Source organism: Ranitomeya imitator, chromosome 2, assembly GCF_032444005.1.
Source record: "Ranitomeya imitator isolate aRanImi1 chromosome 2, aRanImi1.pri, whole genome shotgun sequence".
In the NCBI taxonomy this organism is placed as follows: domain Eukaryota; kingdom Metazoa; phylum Chordata; class Amphibia; order Anura; family Dendrobatidae; genus Ranitomeya; species Ranitomeya imitator.
Window position 1 is genome coordinate 133641083 of NC_091283.1, and position 21939 is coordinate 133663021.

A 21939-nucleotide genomic window follows, 5' to 3' on the forward strand; every position below is an offset into this window, starting at 1 on the left:
ATTTCTTATTTTTAGTGACTCTATAGCGACAGGGTCTGTTCCGCAGGACTGGCGCATAGCAAATGTGGTGCCAATATTCAAAAAGGGCTCTAAAAGTGAACCTGGAAATTATAGGCCAGTAAGTCTAACCTCTATTGTTGGTAAAATATTTGAAGGGTTTCTGAGGGATGTTATTCTGGATTATCTCAATGAGAATAACTGTTTAACTCCATATCAGCATGGGTTTATGAGAAATCGCTCCTGTCAAACCAATCTAATCAGTTTTTATGAAGAGGTAAGCTATAGACTGGACCACGGTGAGTCATTGGACGTGGTATATCTCGATTTTTCCAAAGCGTTTGATACCGTGCCGCACAAGAGGTTGGTACACAAAATGAGAATGCTTGGTCTGGGGGAAAATGTGTGTAAATGGGTTAGTAACTGGCTTAGTGATAGAAAGCAGAGGGTGGTTATAAATGGTATAGTCTCTAACTGGGTCGCTGTGACCAGTGGGGTACCGCAGGGGTCAGTATTGGGACCTGTTCTCTTCAACATATTCATTAATGATCTGGTAGAAGGTTTACACAGTAAAATATCGATATTTGCAGATGATACAAAACTATGTAAAGCAGTTAATACAAGAGAAGATAGTATTCTGCTACAGATGGCTCTGGATAAGTTGGAAACTTGGGCTGAAAGGTGGCAGATGAGGTTTAACAATGATAAATGTAAGGTTATACACATGGGAAGAGGGAATCAATATCACCATTACACACTGAACGGGAAACCACTGGGTAAATCTGACAGGGAGAAGGACTTGGGGATCCTAGTTAATGATAAACTTACCTGGAGCAGCCAGTGCCAGGCAGCAGCTGCCAAGGCAAACAGGATCATGGGGTGCATTAAAAGAGGTCTGGATACACATGATGAGAGCATTATACTGCCTCTGTACAAATCCCTAGTTAGACCGCACATGGAGTACTGTGTCCAGTTTTGGGCACCGGTGCTCAGGAAGGATATAATGGAACTAGAGAGAGTACAAAGGAGGGCAACAAAATTAATAAAGGGGATGGGAGAACTACAATACCCAGATAGATTAGCGAAATTAGGATTATTTAGTCTAGAAAAAAGACGACTGAGGGGCGATCTAATAACCATGTATAAGTATATAAGGGGACAATACAAATATCTCGCTGAGGATCTGTTTATACCAAGGAAGGTGACGGGCACAAGGGGGCATTCTTTGCGTCTGGAGGAGAGAAGGTTTTTCCACCAACATAGAAGAGGATTCTTTACTGTTAGGGCAGTGAGAATCTGGAATTGCTTGCCTGAGGAGGTGGTGATGGCGAACTCAGTCGAGGGGTTCAAGAGAGGCCTGGATGTCTTCCTGGAGCAGAACAATATTGTATCATACAATTAGGTTCTGTAGAAGGACGTAGATCTGGGGATTTATTATGATGGAATATAGGCTGAACTGGATGGACAAATGTCTTTTTTCGGCCTTACTAACTATGTTACTATGTTACTATGTTACACTTGTGGGGGTTTCTACTGTTTAGGTACATTAGGGGTTCTGCAAACGCAATGTGACACCTGCAGGCCATTCCATCTAAGTCTGCATTCCAAATGGCGCTCCTTCCCTTCCGAGCCCTCCCATGCGCCCAAACAGTGGTTCCCCCCACATATGGTGTATCATCGCACTCAGGACAAATTGGGCAACAAATTTTGGGGTCCAATTTCTCCTGTTACCCTCAGGAAAATACAAAACTGGGGGCTAAAAAAATAATTTTTGTGGGAAAAAATTTTTGTTTTATTTTTACGGCTCTGCATTATAAACTTCTGTGAAGCCCTTGGTTGGTCAAAGCGCTCAAAACACATCTAGAAAAGTTCCTTAGGGCAGGGGTCCCCAACTCCAGTCCTCAAGGCCCACCAACATGTCTTGTTTTCAGGATTTCCTTAGTCTTGCCCAGGTAATAATTGCATCACCTGTGCAATGCAAAGGAAATCCTGAAAACATGACCTGTTGGTGGGCCTTGAGGACTGGAGTTGGGGACCCCTGCCTTAGGGGGTCTACTTTCCAAAATGGTGTCACTTGTGGGGGGTTTCAATGTTTAGGCACATCAGGGGCTCTCCAAACGCAACATGGTGTCCCATCTCGATTCCAGTCAATTTTGCATTGAAAAGTCAAATGGCGCTCCTTCGCTTCCGAGCTCTGTCATGCGCCCAAACAGTGGTTTACCCCCACATATGGGGTATCGGTGTACTCAGGACAAATTGTACAACAACTTTTGGGGTCCATTTTCTCCTGTTACCCTTGGTAAAATAAAACAAATTGGAGCTTAAGTAATTTTTTTGTGAAAAAAAGTTAAATGTTCATTTTTATTTAAACATTCCAAAAATTCCTGTGAAGCACCAGAAGGGTTAATAAACTTCTTGAATATGGTTTTGAGCACCTTGAGGGGTGCAGTTTTTAGAATGGTGTCACACTTGGGTATTTTCTATCATATAGACCCTCAAAATGACTTCAAATGAGATGTGGTCCCTAAAAAAAAAAATGGTGTTGGAAAAATGAGAAATTGCTGATCAACTTTTAACCCTTATAACTCCCTAACAAAAAAAAAATTTGGTTCCAAAATTGTGCTGATGTAAAGTAGACATGTGGGAAATGTTACTTATTAAGTATTTTGTGTGACATATCTCTGTGATTTAATTGCATAAAAATGCAAAGTTGGAAAATTGCGAAATTTTCATAATTTTCGCCAAATTTCTGTTTTTTTCACAAATAAACGCAGGTAATATCAAAGAAATTTTACCACTATCATGAAGTACAATATGTCACAAGAAAACAATGTCAGAATCACCGGGATCCGTTGCAGCGTTCCAGAGTTATAATCTCATAAAGGGACAGTGGTCAGAATTGTAAAATTTGGCCCGGTCATTAACGTGCAAACCATCCTTGGCGGTAAAGGGGTTAAAAATATAAAAAATATATAAAACTTTAAATCACCCCCCTTTTGCCCCATTCAAAATAAAATAATAAAAATTAAAATCAAACCTACACATATTTGGTATCGCCATGTTCAGAATCGCCCAATCTACCAATAAAAGAAAGCATTAACCTGATTGCTAAACGGCATAGTGAGAAAAAAGTAAAAACGCCAAAATTAATTTTTTTTGGTCACCGCAACATTGCATTAAAATGCAGTAACGGGCAATCAAAAGAACGTATCTGCACCAAAATGGTATCATTAAAAACTTTAGCTCGGCACGCCAAAAATAAGCCCTCACCCAACCCGACATCATGAAAAATAGAGACGCTGCGGGTATGCGGAAAATTGCGCAATTTATTTTATTTTTTAGCAAAGTTTGGAATTTTTTTTTTACCACTTAGATAAAAAAGAACCTAGACATGTTTGGTGTCTATGAACTCGTGATGGTTTGGGGAATCACAATGGCAGGTCAGTTTTAGCATTTAGTGAATCTAGCAAAAAAGCCAAGCAAAAAAAGTGTTGGATTGCAGTTTTTTTGCAATTTCACCGCACTTGAATTTATTTCCCGTTTTCTAGCACACGACATGGTAAAACCAATGGTGTCGTTCAAAGTACAACTCGTCCTGCAAAAAATAAGCCCTCATATGGCCATATTGATGGAAAAATAAAAAAGTTATGGCTCTGGGAAGGAGGGGAGCGAAAAGCGAAAACACAAAACCGAAAAAAGCTGGGGTCATGAAGGGGTTAATTGAAGTTCATAAGAAAAGTGGCTAGATCAGATTAGTCATTTGGTATAAAATTCACATTTGGTTTCAGACAATCCCTGTATCAGTGTTACCAACATGTTTTAGATAAAATGTGTGCTACTAAATAACGTAATATGTTATAATTTAGACAACTATGTAAATTTGGTTTGCTGTCCTGTTCCTGTGACCAGCCATGCATTACCTTCTGTGATTATGCCCATTGTAAAAGGACAAAGAACAAGCTTGTTTAAATACCATATATGCTCTGTTAAAGGGACTATGTCATCTATTTTTTTTTTTTTCAGCAATTGAAAAAAAACTTTTAATTTTTACAATTTTTAATGGTATAAAATATAAAGGATAATTACTTTTTGATATTTCCCACTTTTAAACACTAGGGGGAGGCAGCTGCTGAAATATGCCATGCAAATCTTGTGTACTGCTAGCTCGCTTTACCACTGCAGTAAATGTGGGCGGGGTCTGATCACATGTGTTTGCATGGACTAGCGGTGGATTACGCATCCCACACAGGCACGGCACTTATGTCCTGATATTTTATAGTATATCGCTTCATCTAGGGCTATACTGCCCACATACAGGCAGCGCTCCACTCGCTCCCTCACATTTATCAACTGTGACTGATGAAGTGAGGACCTTCTGACTTGGATCCTTCTGACTTGGATGTGCTAAGATTATGTTTAGGTGGGCACGGTTGGATTCATAAACCAGGTCTCCTCTAACAGCCAGTGCAATGACTGAAAAAAGACTATGAAATAAGGTGATGGCTGTTCTCAGAGATGCTTTTACTTACTGGGGTCTGCCTGGTAACCGCTTCTTCGTATAGGGTCATCAAAGATAGCCTGAAGGGTTATGTTCGCTGCCATGTTTGAATAGTACATTTGGCACGTGCACAGGGACTTCTTCCAGTAAATCCATAGGGTACGGTATATAATAAAATGTGGTGCCATGTGGACAATCCCTTCTTAAATCCTAAAGGGCACCATATAAAATAACAAGCACACATACTCCCCTCCTGGAACGGCGGCATTCCAGCGATAGTGACACGATCTCCTGGCAGCCACTTATTAGAACAGTGCTGTCTGATGGCTGCAGGCAAACAGGGCTACAGCGCTAAGGTGACCTAACCAGTGTCACGTGACAAACGCAATCAGCGGCTACAGCGCTAAGGTGACCTAACCAGTGTCACGTGACAAACGCAATCAGCGGCTACAGCGCTAAGGTGACCTAACCAGTGTCACGTGACAAACGCAATCAGTGGCTACAGCGCTAAGGTGAGTCACGTTACAAACGGAAGACACAGCGTCGACATCAGAGGAACAGCGCCGGTCCGGGAGGTGAGAGTGGGTATTTTATAATTACTGGAGAACTTAAGTAATAAACAAGACCATTAAGACCTGTTGACAGGCATTGTATTATACCAAGTCTCTGGCTGGATCTAATAGGAGAACCAAGATGGTGGCTACTGGGGCCATTATTAGGCTGATGACTGCGGTGACAAATGCTATATGTAGATGGGCTGACATGGGGAGACCCCCTTACACTTGATGTCATGGTTATTGACTGCCATCTTAGGGGTTGCTAGGATTGGTACCATCAGTGAGCCCACCAGTTCCACCATAAGTTTGGCTACGTATATTAGCCGGGCCCTTGCTGCTGATTGTACCAGTACCTATCCAATCAGCATGTTGAATATATTGGTCATGGTGTTACGGAGGTAAGGACTGCAGCCCTGGACACTTGGCTATTGTAGCAAACTCTCAGCTATGAGAAGTATCGGGTCTATATTGGTTTTAAGTTCTATATAAACCAAAATGTTCAGACCCAGCTAATCTAAAATTACATCAGAGGCGTGTGTGTGTGTATGTATATATATATATATATATATATATATATATATATATATATATATATATATATATATATTATAATATTTATCCTACTGTTACTAACTTTGGACGTGAGTCATTAATTTGTTTGCATGAAAGTTAGCTGTGCTTCGTTTAGTGAACAATTATTAAAGTCCTGTTTACCTTCCATTTCTCCAAGGAGCAGAAACGCAGTGATCGAGCACGGCGCACTGACACCATGCCTTCCTCTGAAAGCAGTAAGTGTGCACCGAAAGGTATACAAAAGTAGTTGTAAATGTTAATGTGCAAAGTAGCACAGAAAACTATGTTTTACCGATTATAGGGCATTTCAATTTATAAAATGATAGGATATGCCATCACTTTGATGAGGTGTCTGAGAAGTCAGGCCCCACCGATCTACAGAATGAAGAGTGGTACCTGGCCCCCCGGCTGTGCAGGGGATGGCAGCATGGCCCCTTTCACTGTGCAGGGAACACTTGGCAGGAGATTAAGCTATGTTAAACTGGCAGTGCGGTCACTTTTCCGTTGCGACAGTGTTTTAACAGCTAGGTTCTAGATTGTGTCATCCCAAAAGAACAAATTGCAGATGTTTACTACTGGTTTGCTTACTTTGTTTTAGGTTGTTGACATGAATGTGTATTTTTCAGTGCAGATTTCTGATGAAGACTCGGATGCTATGGTGGATGACCCAAATGATGAGGACTTTGTACCATTTAGAACTAAACGCCCTCCTACTCGCCTGTCAATCCGCAACCAAGCTCCTCCACCACAACCAACACCACCACCACCACCACCACCTCCTCCACCACCACCGCGTCCTCCCAAGCCAACACTGACAAAAATGTCCTGTGCTCAATGCCGAACTCCCTTACAGAAGGGTCAGACTGCGTATCAACGCAAAGGACTGCCCCAGCTCTTCTGTTCTTCAACTTGTCTTACCACCTTCTCTAAGAAACCACTGTGCAAGAAGATCTGCACTTTCTGCAAGAAGTAAGTTGTGATGATAATACGGTTGATGTTCGTGTGTTGGCGAGGCAGAGAACTAGCTTGTGGTTGTGTTCATTTGTCCCTTCACTGTTTTTTCTTACTGTGCTGGATGCAGCCCTGCTCATGTGCTGTGTACATTTTAGGGACATTCGTAACTCCAAAGATTCTGTGGTTGCTCAGACGGGCTCTGGATTCCAAGAGTTTTGCTCCAATGCGTGTCTTTCCCTGTATGAAGCACAGCCACGGTCCAGCTCCCAGAGCTCGTCGGACGTTCCTGATATCATAAAGTGCAGCATCTGTCACAAGAGTGGCGAGGTGAGGATCACACAGCGCTACCTGCAGAAGTGCACAACACACATTGTCTTGCACAAGAGATGTAAAAAAATATTTTAGGATGCAACTTTGATATCTTCATTCATAAACTTTTTTTCTGTAATATGTACGGTCTCGGTCAGTTTAATTAAATTTATATTTTCTAATAGGTCATATATTTGCATATGTTGATTAGATATTTGATGGCGATGTCCATTCTGGTCTTGTTTAGGAAATAGGCTCAAGTCAAGCACGTACAGCTCTTCATGAATCTGGATTGGCGAACGAGTAGTGTGCACATTGCCATAAACCCGACTCCAGCCCTTTCTGGAGCAAGATTTGTGACTTGGCGAATGCCACCACTGGTCATGAATTTGACAGACGGCGATCGCTAGGTCCCTGTTTTGTCTCAGCTACACTCACTTTGTCAGAGCTAGGCAAAAATAGCTGTAGAATGCCAAAGTTGTATAATATTAGCATAGCCGCCAGTTGCGCCAAAGTACTGGAGTAAAAGCTTTGATGTATCAGGCCCGATTTGTTTCTCGTGATTCCTTAGTATAGGTGTAGACTCGATCATATTGAGTGCCAGCTCCTTGGCAGAGGGCTGAGGTCCCCTCTGCAGAGTCTCGGTGTGTCGTATGCGATGGCTCTTCAGCCGGTCTCCCCTGCCTTCTGGTATGATTGAGGGGTTATTCCCTGTCAGCTTTAACAAGCAGGAGGCAGAGACAGCAGGAAGAAGCATCTTATGAAATACATTACAGATTCTGCACACAGTCTTATAGAGTGCACATATATATTATAATATCTTATCACTTTTATTTTTATTTCAGATTCAGCATGAAGTCAGTAATGGAAGTGTCGTCCACAGACTATGCAGTGATTCCTGTTTTACCAAATTTCGAGCCACCAAAGGTCTGAAAACAAACTGCTGCGACAACTGTGGCATCTACATATACAACAAAGGTTTACCACTGGAGTATCTGTTCCATGAAGGTCAGCAGAAGCGCTTCTGTAATGCCGCCTGTTTAAACAACTTCAAGAAGGTGAGTGACGACACGTAACTTTTATTTTTACTTGCCGCCCATTCTCCTGCACGTGAAATCCCCTTCTAGGTACATCCCTAGTTGGCTGCAAAAGTAAATTGTTGCCTCATCCACTTCTGGGCTGAGGTTGCTTTACGGGATCATGCAACCTAAAAATAAAAATGATGATGGTAGAATGCCAGGACAGAACAGGCAGTTTATTCATTCGTGTCTTAAGAATAACCGGAATGGCACAATCCTAGAATTGTTAGATCATGAGGAATGCAGTGATTTACTAAAACGGACATGTTAGGTGTAATGTGTTTTTTAACCCCTTCCCTCCCTAGGACTTGCTATTACGTGGTAGGGTGGTCGCTCCACATAAGACAGATGTTGGCTGTGTTAGCTCTTATCACTGCTGTTAACCCGTAAGTCCAAAAGTTATAGAAGGGGTGCTTACTGTTTGAAAAAGGTGCCCTGGAGAAAAACCATATAAATATCAAAAATAACTCCGGCACACTGAAAAGTTCCAAATGAATAATAAAGTTTATTATATTCGTCCAAATTTTCTATATTTCATATTTTTCAAAAATAAATTCTGCATACGGTAACCAAAACAGGATGAATGAATCAGGTATCAAATTCAACGTTTCGGCTTACTATGAGCCTTTATCAAGATATACCTGTATCTGCAATGACATAAGTTCTCAATTCACATATCATAACCAAAATTAAAACAACAAAATTAAGTAGACACATTAGCTCTAACTTCCAACAGAATGTATTCGGTCCGTATATATACACATCTTTATGCATATATACATTTCTATCCTAGAAAGCGGAGATATATCTTATCCTGATCCTGAATACCAAATATATATGTCAAAATTCATGTGTTCTTTATGTGCCAATAGGTATATTATGTGCCATAATAATATGATAATCTCCAATAGTAGTATATTGATCTCCAATAATAGTCAAGAAGGATGAAACTAAAGTACAATCTGTGCAAGAAAAAATTGAAAAAACATACAAGGTGACCCTGTTAAGAAAAAAACGCATTTAGCGAGTATAGACATATGCCCAGTATCCCAAATGGCAGAGTGGCAGGAAACCATACTATATATAAAGAAGTATAGAGGCAGGACCAATGAACACCACGTTCCCCAGCCGCAGTACAAAGTCCGTGCAGGAAAGGAGAAGAAATATCAGGTGACCAGTACCATACCTTATGTGAAGGAAAATGTTCGAGTGATCAAGGTCCGTGGTGCGGTATAGGGTGGCCGTTCGTGTATGCTTTTATACATGCCGCGGGACCCCAGTGAAAAAACAACTTCCGGGTAACCTGAAAGTTCGTATAACCAAGTGCGCAAAATTGTTCTATACTCGCCCTCCGTTGGCCCCGGATCGAAGTGATTACCTCCTCGCGCGCTCCGGTCTGAAGAGTGCATTGCGGTCTCGCAAGATGATGACGTAGCGGTCTCGCGAGACTGCTACGTCATCATCTCGCGAGATCGCAGCATGGACCGGTTACCTGAGCATCACGAGCGGGAAAGGCCTGTTGTGGATCCGAGGGGCCGACGGACGGTGAGTATATAACGATTTTTTTTTTTCTTTTTTCCTTTGGCCGAGATGAGTGGAAAGGGAGGAGGTGCTGGGGGACAGAGGAAAGAATTGAAAGTGTTGAATAACTGTTTAGGGTTCTGAGACAGGGAGGATATGAGAGATAAGTAGTTTTGCTTTGCTGCTGCGAGTGTGGCCTTGAAAGTAGAGGGACTGAATGCGATGAAGTGCTCGTTGGAGTGGGATCTTTTCCATCTCTGTTCAGCAACCCTGGGAGCCCGTCTCCGTTCTTTGGTTAGGCTGGTGTGCCAGGGCTGTCTGTTGATTTTGCGAGCTTTGGTATGTGTGAGAGGGGCAACCGATTCCAGAGCTACAGCTGTTGTGGTGTTATATAAAGCGTAATCCGCATTGTGTAGGGAACTTATGTCTGTAAGAGGGAGGAGGGATTCAGACAGTGAGTGTACACCGAGGTGTTTAAGATTTCTGCGAGGGTGTGTGAGTTTGTGGGGTGGGGATTGTGGACAAAGAGTGCAGAGGGAAGAGAATGTAAGCAGGTTGTGGTCAGAAAGAGGGAGAGGTGAGTTAGAGAGGTTAGAAAGGGAGCAGAGGCGGGTGAAGATGGGGTCCAATGTGTGGCCATTTTTGTGAGTGGCTGCAGAAGACCATTGAGTGAGGCCGAAGAAGGAAGTGAGAGCTAAAAGTTTAGTGGCAGCCGAGAGGAAAGGAAATGAAGTAGCCATGTGGTGAAGTGGTCAAAGAAGGTGGTGGCTGGCCCGGGGAGGCGGTAAATGACAGCCAGTTGGAGGGGGAATAGATGCGCACAGAGTGTACCTCAAAGGAAGGGAGGGTGGCAGTGGGATGTGAGTGAAGGAGCAGTTATCTGATAGGAGAAAACCAACTCCTCCACCATGCTTCCTGCTGGGGCGGGGGCTGTGGGAAAGATGGAATCCACCATACGAGAGTGCAGCAGGAGAGGCTTTGTCAGAGGGGGGTGAGCCAGGTTTCGGTGATGGCGAGGAAGGAAAGTTTGGGAGTAATAAAAAAGATCATGGATGTAGGAAAGTTTGTTGCAGAGTGAGCGTTCCATAGAGCTCCTGTTAGTGGGACTGGGAAGCGGGGGCTGGGCGAATGGGTATAAGGTTAGAGAGGTTATGGAAAGTTGTGATAGAGCGTGGATGGGAGGTAGAACTGACTGTGGGGATGTGGTGAGGAGGGCCAGGATTTGGAGCAATATCACTGGCAGTGAGGAGGAGCAGAGAAAGTGTTACCAGGTGGGAGCAGGAGAGGGCATGAGGAGACTGTCTGTGTTTAGTGACAGAGGAGGAGGTGGTGAGATGAATGGGGAGGATTGAAGAGGAGATGACCAGTTCCTTACTAGGTGTAGGGATTTGGGGGTTAATAGAAAGTGAAGGATTATAGGGGTGAGAGTGAAAACAAACATTGTTTACAGTGACTGTATCAGTTCCCTTCTGGTTCAATTCTGGAATTAATTCTGAGCATCACACATCTATGATACACTGGAATGAATTCTGAGCATCACACTTCTATGATACACTGGAATGAATTCTGAGCATCACACTTCTATGATACACTGGAATGAATTCTGAGCATCACACTTCTATGATACACTGGAATGAATTCTGAGCATCACACTTCTATGATACACTGGAATGAATTCTGAGCATCACACTTCTATGATACACTGGAATGAATTCTGAGCATCACACTTCTATGATACACTGGAATGAATTCTGAGCATCACACTTCTATGATACACTTATGTGATACACAGGGCAGACTGATCCGACTAATATGCTCCTGTGACCTAGGACTGCAATGACAGAGCGCCTCATAGACTTACACACAGACTTATTTCCTTCTGCTCACTTGCCATTAGTTGCTGTATTCTGAATGTGTAACAAAGCCCTAATTTCTCTTATCTTTTCACAGAAAAACACAAAGGTTTATCCATGTATGTATTGCAAAACACTCTGTAAAAACTTTGAGATGCTTTCCAACGTTGACAAGACTGGCCGCGTGGGTCTGTTCTGTTCCATCTGCTGCATCACCTCTCATAAAGTCAAGCAGGCTGGAATAACAGGTGAGGTGGGCGTACAATACATACACAGGTACACTTATCAGAGCCGTGTCTTACTTTTCTGTATTTTTTTTTCTCGTGGTTGGATTAGGCCCTGCTCGACCTTGCAGCCTGTGTCGGCGCAGTCTGTCAGAACCAGCCTACTACAATAAGACAGAACGTGTCCTGTACCAGTTCTGCAGCCCCAGTTGCTGGACCACCTTTCAGGTACTCCATTCTTGTCATAGGCATGTGATGCGATGGGGGATATTTAATGCAATAGATATATTTTCTTTAGGAAATGTAAAATATTTAATAATGGTAACATAGAAAATTTTCTTCGGCCTGATTCAGGGGAAGGTATTGCAGTAATTTAGCGTTCCGCATTCTGCTCGTAACCCAAGTTCTCCCTTTTTCCAAGTGTTGTTCTAATCTGACCATGCTGTACCAAAGTAATCTATGGTTCTGTAAGCTGAAGGGCGTATGATATTGATGGCTCGTACACAGTAGACTAATGCCCGGCTGTACCTGTCGATATCCTCGGGCTCAGCCGACAGTCGAATGTGTATGCTGGCCTTCCAGCTCATTAGTCGGGGAAACTAAGGATCCCGCATGTTCAATTTTGGACTGAAACCTTTTATACGTGGCAAGATGATCTGTCCCCATAACGATATGGCAAGCGCGCCTCTCAGAACACAGGAGCGCTCAGCGTTCTGTATATGGAGGGGCCGGGAGAAAGCTGTCCACCGAATGATGGCTGATTGTCTGGACACCAGCTCTTTAATGTCTATAGGGCCTCTTTAAAATAGGTGATAAATGTCGGGTTAGTGGGGGGTACAACACCTGGCACCACCTGCAGTGGGCATATATAGTCCCTGAACTCTATGATTTTGCCTAAAATTCAAAGCTTGACTTTATTTATTTTTTTAAGTTAAAGATGATTTTTTGATTATAATCTCACCAACATCGGAGCTAATAACGACTGATCTGTGGTGTTGACTGGGGTCTTCCCTCCCCACCAGCCCCAGTTCTAATATTGATGTGACATCCATGGAATTGGTCATCCAAATAATTTGCTTAGAGAAACCCGTTTATTTTCAGTAGGACCGTGGGAGGTCTTGGTCTTGCATATGAATTATAGAAAAACAAGCTTTAATACCTCCCATTTATAAGGATATTTGGAGGCCTCCAGTACCAGAAAGTATTGAGACAGAACACATCAGCAGCTGTGACAACACTTTGCCACAAGATGGCAGTAATGCAACCTTTTTTGTTTAATAGTGATGAGCTAAGGCGTTATCTGAGCATGCTCTGGGGCTAACTGAGTGTCTTCGGCGCGCTCGAAAAATATAGTCCCCCCGGCAGCATGTACCCAAGCATGCTAGAATAAGACCTTAGCTCATATCAGAGCATGCCGAAATCAATGGGTTAACACACGAGCATGCTCTGATAACCTTATGCGAGCACATTCGCTCATCACTATTGCTTAATATTTTATCTGTCATGTATACTTCTCCAGGCACATATCAATATTTGGAAATTATTTTCCGAACCAGAACATTCAGAAGCTTAAATGAGTGTGCAAGTGAAAAGCTGAATATCATTTGCATCATTCTGTCTACTGGAGTCAATAATGGAAAAAATTGTATTATTTTTATGATTATTATCTGTTTGCCATATAGGACTGAGTGCGTGACAGATTTTATGGCTAGACTTGGGAAGAATTTCTTCTTTTTGTCAGTAGTTTGTTACATATATTTTATAGAATCCATTTGTGAAAGGATAAAAGCATGGTGATGTGTTGCTCACTATCATATTGCGTGTCTTTTAGCGCACCAGTCCAGAGGGTGGGATCCATCTCAATTGTCATTATTGTCACAACCTGTTTACCGGCAAACCGGAGATCTTGGACTGGCAGGTAAGAACGTGGCTCTTGGTTGTGACTGCATGTGCCCGCGGCTCTTGGTTGTGACTGCATGTGCCCACAGCTCTTGGGTGTGACCGCATGTGCGCGCAGCTCTTGGTTGTGACCGCATGTGCGCGCAGCTCTTGGGTGTGACCGCATGTGCGCGCAGCTCTTGGGTGTGACCGCATGTGCGCGCAGCTCTTGGTTGTGACCGCATGTGTGCGCAGCTCTTGGTTGTGACCGCATGTGCGCGCAGCTCTTGGGTGTGACCGCATGTGCCCGCAGCTCTTGGTTGTGACCGCATGTGCCCGCAGCTCTTGGTTGTGACTGCATGTGCCCGCGGCTCTTGGTTGTGACTGCATGTGCCCGCGGCTCTTGGTTGTGACCGCATGTGCCCGCAGCTCTTGGTTGTGACTGCATGTGCGCGCAGCTCTTGGTTGTGACTGCATGTGCCCGCGGCTCTTGGTTGTGACTGCATGTGCTCGCGGCTCTTGGTTGTGACTGCATGTGCCCGCGGCTCTTGGTTGTGACCGCATGTGCCCGCAGCTCTTGGTTGTGACTGCATGTGCGCGCAGCTCTTGGTTGTGACCGCATGTGCCTCCGGCTCTAGGTTGTGACCGCATGTGCCTACGGCTCTAGGTTGTGCCAGCGGCTCTGGGTTGTGCCCGCGGCTCTGGGTTGTGACCGCATGTGCCCACGGCTCTTGGTTGTGCCCGCGGCTCTTGGTTGTGACCGCATGTGCCCGTGGCTCTTGGTTGTGACCGCATGTGCCCGCGGCTCTTGGTTGTGACTGCATGTGCCCGCGGCTCTTGGTTGTGACCGCATGTGCGCGCGGCTCTTGGTTGTGACCGCATGTGCCCGCAGCTCTTGGCTGTGACCGCATGTGCGCGCAGCTCTTGGTTGTGACTGCATGTGCCCGCGGCTCTTGGTTGTGACCGCATGTGCCCGGGCACAACAGTCTAGTTCTGATAAGTACACCTGTCCTTTTTACAGGACCACGTGTATCAGTTCTGCTGTAAAGATTGCTGCGAGGACTACAAGCGCCTTCATGGGGTGGTGTCCCAGTGCGAATACTGCAAGCAGGAAAAAATTCTACATGAAAAGATCAGATTTTCCGGTGTGGAGAAGAATTTCTGTAGTGAGGGTAAGTGTCTGTATAGATGCCCAGAAGCTTGTCTCTATTTCTACATTTCATGTATAATGGCTGGAAGGGCCTAGGTAGTTTCCTTCTTGACCGAATGCTCCAGTTTTACTGTCATCATGTCCACGGTTTGCTGAGGAATCTCATCCTGGGGCTATTAACAAGCAAGGCAAACACTTTTCTGCTGTAAATGGCCTCTTTTATGGAAGTTTGAGTGTAAAGTAAATAAAACATTGTTGCTTCCCTCTAATAATATTATAAGACTAGTGCAGCACCGGTTCACTTGGTACCATTGCTACATTGCCGTGCAGTGCAAGTGACCCCGAGGGCACTGTGACTGCAACAAGCAAGTTGTAATCTTCAACAAGGTTGGACTTCTTGCTCGTCGCAGTTTTTTTGGGGCCCTGAACATTTATAGTAGCAGCTCCAAGTAACCTTGATTCCTGGTGTTGAGCACAAAGGACCCCACCGGGCTCAGTACCCGCAGTGTGGACGGTGGGCCGCAGACGTGGGGGTGAATGATGGCGTGCCTCCTGGTGTTATTCACCCACTTCTCTTCCCTGCAGGCTGTGTGCTCCTATACAAGCAGGACTTCACCAAGAACTTAGGCCTGTGCTGTATAACGTGCACTTACTGCTCTCAGACCTGTCAGCGGGCCGTCACTGAGGAGCTGGATGGCAGCACATGGGATTTTTGCAGTGAAGAATGCAAGAGCAAGTATCTCCTGTGGTACTTCAAGGTACGTGGCCTGCGTCCTCCATGCGGCGTGGCCACCGGGCTTCTTATGGCCCGTGAGCTCTCTATCCTGGGAAGTAAGAGATTATTGAGCCTTAGCATAGAAGTGATGACAACGTGTGACGCTTTGTTGTCTTCCTACAGGCAGCTCGCTGTCACGCCTGCAAACGGCAGGGAAAACTGGTGGAAACTATTCACTGGCGCGGAGAAATAAAGCATTTCTGCAATCAGCAATGTCTGTTACGTTTCTATAACCAACAAAACCAGCCTAACCTGGACACCCAGAAAGGGCCGGAAAGCCTGCTGCACAGCAAGAGAGGTGTGTGACCAGCGACGAGCCCCGTGGCATGTGACCGCCAGGCCATCGTCAGGGCCGAACCACACTGCGGGCTTATTCCTCACCACTATGACAACGTGTGCTCTTGTCAACACACAAAGTGGGAAGAACAAGTGCCTTCAACATGGCAGCTTGCCAATCAAAGTGTTAAAAATAATCGAGTCCCTTTAAATTAGTCACCAGGTTTTTGCCGCCCAACCTGAGAGCAGCATTATGTAGAGACAGACTCTGATTCCAGAGATGTGTCACTTACTGGGCAGCTTGCTGTAGTTTTGATAAAATAACTTTTATCAGCAGGTGATTATCACGAGAGGGCTAGTAAACCTACTGCCGTGTAGTCCTCCGTATTCTTGAGCTCTGTATAACCACGCCCCCACCACTGATTGGCAGATTTCTGCCTATGCGCAGTGTACACAGAAAACAACCAATCAATTGTTTGGGCGTGCTTATACAGAGCTCAGAGAAAGCAGATCTGCAGCAGATAATAGTGATCAAAACTACAGCAAGTAGCCCAGTAAGGGACACATCACTAGAATCAGGTTCTCTGCCCCCTACATCATGCTGATATACATGACACTTATTAGAGAGATCCCTTTTCGTAGCATGCATTCCTATTAATAGAGAATAGATGTGTGTGTCCAGTTTGTCCATTAGACCACCCGTTGAATAGTATTTTATCACCATTTTAAAAATGAAAAACAATGCATTAAAACCTATATGTGGTGAACAGAGCAGGGGATCATACTTTTTAATTCTCTTCATTGGGGGGACACAGGAGACCGTGGGTGTGCGCTGCTGCTGCCCCCAAGAGGCTGACACTAAGAATTTCAGCTAAGGAAAAAATAATAGACGATACTTTGCATTCATGTCTGTGTACTTGGCAGGTGGCATTGTTGTTACCGTGCCCGTAGTTTCTACTTCGTGTAGCTGGTGCATTTATGTGCTCTGTATAGCCGAAGTTTAAAAAATTTAAAGGGAAAAAAAACACCTTTTTTCCCCAGAGAACTGATTGCTTTGCAATTAGTATCTCTATCTCCCTCCCAATCAATACTTTTATATTATCTGATGTATCATTTTTCTTTAAATGCAACCGCTAATGCCTCTGACTGCATAAAAGCAAAGTTTTGTCTATTTTGTATGAACTTGATCTTTTATCTCACCAGGTCAGAATGCAGGATCCAAACCCCCAGCAAGCGCGCAGCCAAAAACAGACACCAACACAGTGAGTGAAAAGGGAGAAAGCCAAACTGTATGAAATGGAGATATAGTGCAGAACATGCTGGCGACAGCTGGCAGTCACTAGTGTCCACCTAAATGTATTCATCCATCTAAAGAAGTCTTTTGGGCCCTGCTAGAAGCAGACTCTAAAAGGCCACACATGAGGGGGAAACTGACAGTAGTAACAAATGCACAATTTTGTTAACCCTATAGTGCCACAGTGCTGCCTTTCCAGGTAATTAAGGCTGTGTCACTTTCCCTTTTGGGCTTGAAAAGGGCAGTCCATTTTTAGCCCGGGATTGTGATTTTGGGGCTCCCATTGTCTTCCCTCTTACTCTTCATTGCTGTGTCCGTTACCCGAGGGGAACCAAGAAGTGTAAGTGATCGCTGCAGTCTGTTAGCTCCATAAATGCGGCTCCATCTGGTTTGCTATAAATAAAATGTAACGCCCGCCAAGGCCGTGGGGTACTCCGTACCGGGTCCGGTACTTAAAGGGATGTGTCACGGCGGCGACGACCCGGTCCGTGGCCCTGGGCGCCCATGTTAAAGGGACGGTCTTTAAAGGGGTTTTTTTTAAATAAAGTTTGTGACGCCACCTGTGGTATTCGGTCAGGGATGACCAACGCTGCTTACAGGGGTCCTCTGGGGTAATGTTATGGCAGCTAGATGGTATAACTTCCCACAGGTGAAGCAGGTTCCCAGGGCTCCCGGTGAACAGATGGAAGCTGGTGAGTGGTGCAGTAAAGAATGAAGGACACAGTTGTCACAGTCAAGGTACCAGATCACAGGTGCACGCAGGGTCCGGTCAGCTTGGAAGCGAGTTCAGAGTCCCCTTTACCAGGTGTAGTTAAAAGCCTTCCTTTTAGCACGGTGGTATTATAGTCCTTTACTGCCTATGGCTTCTTAGCAAGATCCTCTCAGTTATCTGTGTCTCTTATTGAAGTGGGACACAAACCAGTATGACAGGTGACTTGAGCCTTTTTACAGGGTCTCTATCATGACCTGGGCTCTATGTGTCACTGTGTCTACTGGGTATTAGGACGGACAGGTTACGTGTAGTCTAGTTGTCCTACCGGTTTCTGCTGTGCCTCCTAGAGTATGACACAACCTCGGTCTTCCGGCTACCAGTGTCTGCACTCAATCAGGGAGGTAGCCAAGTCGCTGCTATTCTCCCCTGTTGTCACTCTCCTGTGCTTCGCTCTCCGACACGTTAGCTAAAGGCTGTTCTTTTTTCTGTATCTCGCTATCTAGGAGCTACAGCACCTCAGGCTGTACGGCCCCTCACCCGTCCTTCTGCCTCTGACTCCCCCAGTCTCCTGTCAGGCACCAACTGTCTAAATCTTTCGAACTGCCTAGCAACTAACTCCTCCTCCTGACCAGAGAGAGCAGCTCTGCTGAAGTTGGGTGTAGAGCTCCCCCTTCTGGCCTGGAGTCAGAACGGTATTGTATGTGCTAGTTACCTGTCAAAAAGGAATCCTCCATCGCTTCCAAGCGTGACATCAATCCCCCCTGTGAGGAAAGCAATGCCACTGTAACAACCAGGACCCTGGGGCGTCACACAGACATTAATAGATCATGCCAGAGGCACAATATATACTGAATCCAATAAAGCTACAGCTACAAAAAAAAAAAGCCCTGTACTTAGAAAATGAAAAAAGTTATGGCTCTCCAAATATGGCGCAAGAAATAAAGCATATGGTATATTGATACCTAAGGTCCTACAATGAGGAAAGAGACATTCAATCAGAAAAACTAGACTACATTTCTAGTTGGAGGTATTTGCTGATATTATTACTATTACACCTACTTCATATTGGGATAAGGGCTTGGGGGTGGGAATATCCTTTTAATGCTTCGTAAAGCATAATGTATAAAATGTCAAAAATCAACAGAATTACTCTGTTTTTTTTTTTTTTTTTTGCACAGAGTTAATAAAAGTTAGTTATTACGGTCTGTGTACCCCAAAATGGTGCCACTGACCGATAGATAGAACTCATCTCCCCAAAAACAAGCTACTTTGCTGTAAAAATCAAACCACCTGGAATGTGACTTTGAAAAAATATATAAAAGATCTGTTCACATTTAGGCCAAGTTAGACCTGGTCTTTAAAGGGAATCCGTCAGCATGTTTTGCTGTCTCCTCTGAGAGCAGCATAACATAGTAAAATAGACCCTGAATCCAACAAGGTATCACTTAGATTACTGAGTGCAGCAGCTGTGACACAGAGTTCTTAGAGGTAGCATTTAGCAGAGCTCAGAAAGCTAGCCCTGACTTCACCATGCTCTCTGTGTGCATAGTCTATTGACCGTGAGCTGCTTTTCAGAGAAAGGGGCATGTTTGGTCCAGCAGTGATAATATCCTCATGATAAAAGCTTCATTGTAAGTAAACCGCACACAACCCGAGAAGTGATACATGTTGAATTCTGTGTTTCAGCCTCTATCTCCTGCTGTCTTCAGATTACATAGCAAAAACCTCCTGACAGATTCCCTTTAAGGGGGTTAAACTGTACGAGTCTTTCTGCCCGGACAGTAAAAACTTCATGTAGATGTGTTCTCCCTTCTCTAGTATTATACCTGTACAACAGGAGCCTCCACCTAGAAAATATATCTAGCGTCTAATCTGTCTGATCATCTTAGGCATCACCAAAACCAAGATCGCCTGAGACGGCCCCTGCTCCACCACCGCCCCCAAGTCCCAGTGTACCACGTAAAAACAAGGCTGCTATGTGTAAACCACTAATGCAGAATCGTGGGGTCTCATGTCGAGTGGAAACAAAAAGCTGTGACTGTCAGACAGGTAAGTGTCACGCTTTATAAACGGTATACAATATGTACAGCACTGTGTAAAGGTTTTAGGAAAATAAACTACAAAGTAAGAAATTTAAAAAATAGAAGTGTTAATAAGTTTGTAAGTCCGTGAGGAAAAGCAAAATCAGATAAATATTAGGTGTGATCGACATTAATCTTCAAGACAGGATCCGTTCTTCTAGATACACTGGCACATGGTCTATGAAGTCAGCAGGGAGGTTGTTCCAAACATCCTGGAAAACTGACCACAAATCTTAAATAAATTCTGGGCAATTTGCATAAATGTCCTGTATGCATTGGAATGCCAGAAATATGACTAATAAAGAGAAGTATTAATGTTTATAGCTGAGAATACAGATATAAACCGATGAGCAGTTACTGACCACTACCATAAGCTGAGCTCCATACAACATCACAGATGTGTCCATTATTTAGTACAGATTCTTGGCTAAAGTCCGCTATGTTCAGACTCTTCATATCTACAGATGGATGGAATAAGTTTTATAGAAGGGGCTCCATAATCTATTCCACATTAGGGGTGAAAAATCTTTCCAGTGCTGACACATTTGGTCATATTATCCTGGACGGTTATTACTGTCCAGTGCATGGAGGGAGGGAAAAGCACACATACATGTTTATAGTGGACCTCTAATATATTCTTACCAAAATTCAGTCATACACTTTTATATGGTTTAGAGCAGGAGTCTCAAACTCGGCTGGGTATAAGGGCCGCATATAAAAAAATTGGAATTTGGTGGGCCAAGTGGAAAGCAGTGAATATTCTCTTTAGTAGCGGGCACAAGTGATCGCCTGGCTGCTGCAGGAAGCTGGCGGCTGTGCTTACTGTGCTCCCTATTAAATAGAAATTAATATTCACTGCTCTCCACTCCCATAGGTGTGGAGAGTTGTGAATATTCATTTCTCTTTAGCAGCGGGCACAGGGGTTAGCCGCTGGTACTGGGGTCGAGACGTAATCTTTCATTGCTCATTTACCGCCGACACAATGGCTGCGGCGTGGAGTTTTATAAAGAGGGCAGGTCACTGAATAATTGGTGATTTGTACAAGAAGGGTAGGGGTCTGGTGGGGGGGGCGGAGAACCAGGGGAAGGCCCTGCACCCACCTCCTGCCCTGAAGCACAGAAGATGTCACTTTATGAAAACTTCACAAGGTGAGTATCCAGCAGCCACTGATCTGATCCCTGCACACCAGGTATCGGATTAATCAGCATCACAGCGCCATTATGGCCATGCCTTTAATTTATAGGGCTGAATCCTGCTGACTGATTCTCTTTAAAGGGTTTTTAAGGTAAAATGTTTACATCACTTTATACCAAAAGCGCTTCATATCCGTATTGCCCCAAGTGCGCCTTTGGATGAAGTGAGCTACAGAACCTATTGTGTTCCCAAGTATTTTATTCCTATTCTTCATACTTTACCTAAGAAACCTCTTGAATTTTTATGTTTTCTTAGCCATCACACATCCCTTGTAATTGTTTGTGTTTTTTTTTTTTGTTTGTTTGTTTCTTTGTTTTTTCATAAGTTGATCACGTTTATTTATATATTGTTATCTATATTAAAATTGTTCTATATTGTTATCTATATTGAAATTAAATTTAAATAGTGAGAAATCTTTCAATTTCCTTACCGGCCACAATACCTAAGAGCCTCTGGAGTACTTTTCAGTAGTCTCACTATTACCATGAGACTACACTATTTCAATTAAAGGTAACGCCTTCATGAATCTAGATGTGTGTTCATCAGTTTATTCTTTTTCTGCTGTAGATGAGGATTGGAAGCCACAGGTTATAATTCTACCTATCCCTGTGCCCATATTTGTGCCAGTACCTATGAATTTATATTCTCAAAAAGTGCCTGTTCCGTTCTCGATGCCTGTTCCGGTGAGTTGTTTTCTTCCGCTTGCCCTTGTTCCCTCCTTTCTTTCCCTCATTACTCCCTTTACATTTGTATAGTGTTGTCAATTTTCCTGCCACTGTTATTACATTAGGTGCCTGTACCCCTGCTGCTACCTACCACTTTGGAAAATACTGATAAAATTGTGGAAACCATTGAGGAACTGAAAGTGAAAATTCCTTCCAATCCACTAGAAGCTGATATTCTGGCCATGGCGGAAATGATTGCGGAGGCTGAAGGGCTGGACAAATCTTCTGACTTGTGTGGTAAGATCACATGTGGAGGAAAAGTGGATCTTAAGTTTTTCTGAAATGTGAT

The 21939-nt window shown here is 44.0% G+C and overlaps 1 protein-coding gene across 2 annotated transcripts in view; it reads left to right on the forward strand.

The window, feature by feature from the left end:
* Nucleotides 1-21939, forward strand: part of ZMYM3 (zinc finger MYM-type containing 3) — a 102485-nt gene that overhangs the window by 50163 nt on the left and 30383 nt on the right. For both annotated transcript variants that reach the window (XM_069747277.1, XM_069747275.1), the window contains exons 4-17: nt 5783-5840; nt 6252-6594; nt 6735-6906; nt 7734-7946; nt 11439-11589; nt 11678-11793; nt 13397-13483; nt 14465-14615; nt 15179-15351; nt 15492-15666; nt 16848-16906; nt 19540-19699; nt 21493-21608; nt 21716-21887. In XM_069747277.1, coding sequence (XP_069603378.1) covers nt 5783-5840; nt 6252-6594; nt 6735-6906; nt 7734-7946; nt 11439-11589; nt 11678-11793; nt 13397-13483; nt 14465-14615; nt 15179-15351; nt 15492-15666; nt 16848-16906; nt 19540-19699; nt 21493-21608; nt 21716-21887 — 2146 coding nt within the window. The remainder of the gene's footprint in view (nt 1-5782; nt 5841-6251; nt 6595-6734; nt 6907-7733; nt 7947-11438; nt 11590-11677; nt 11794-13396; nt 13484-14464; nt 14616-15178; nt 15352-15491; nt 15667-16847; nt 16907-19539; nt 19700-21492; nt 21609-21715; nt 21888-21939) is intronic.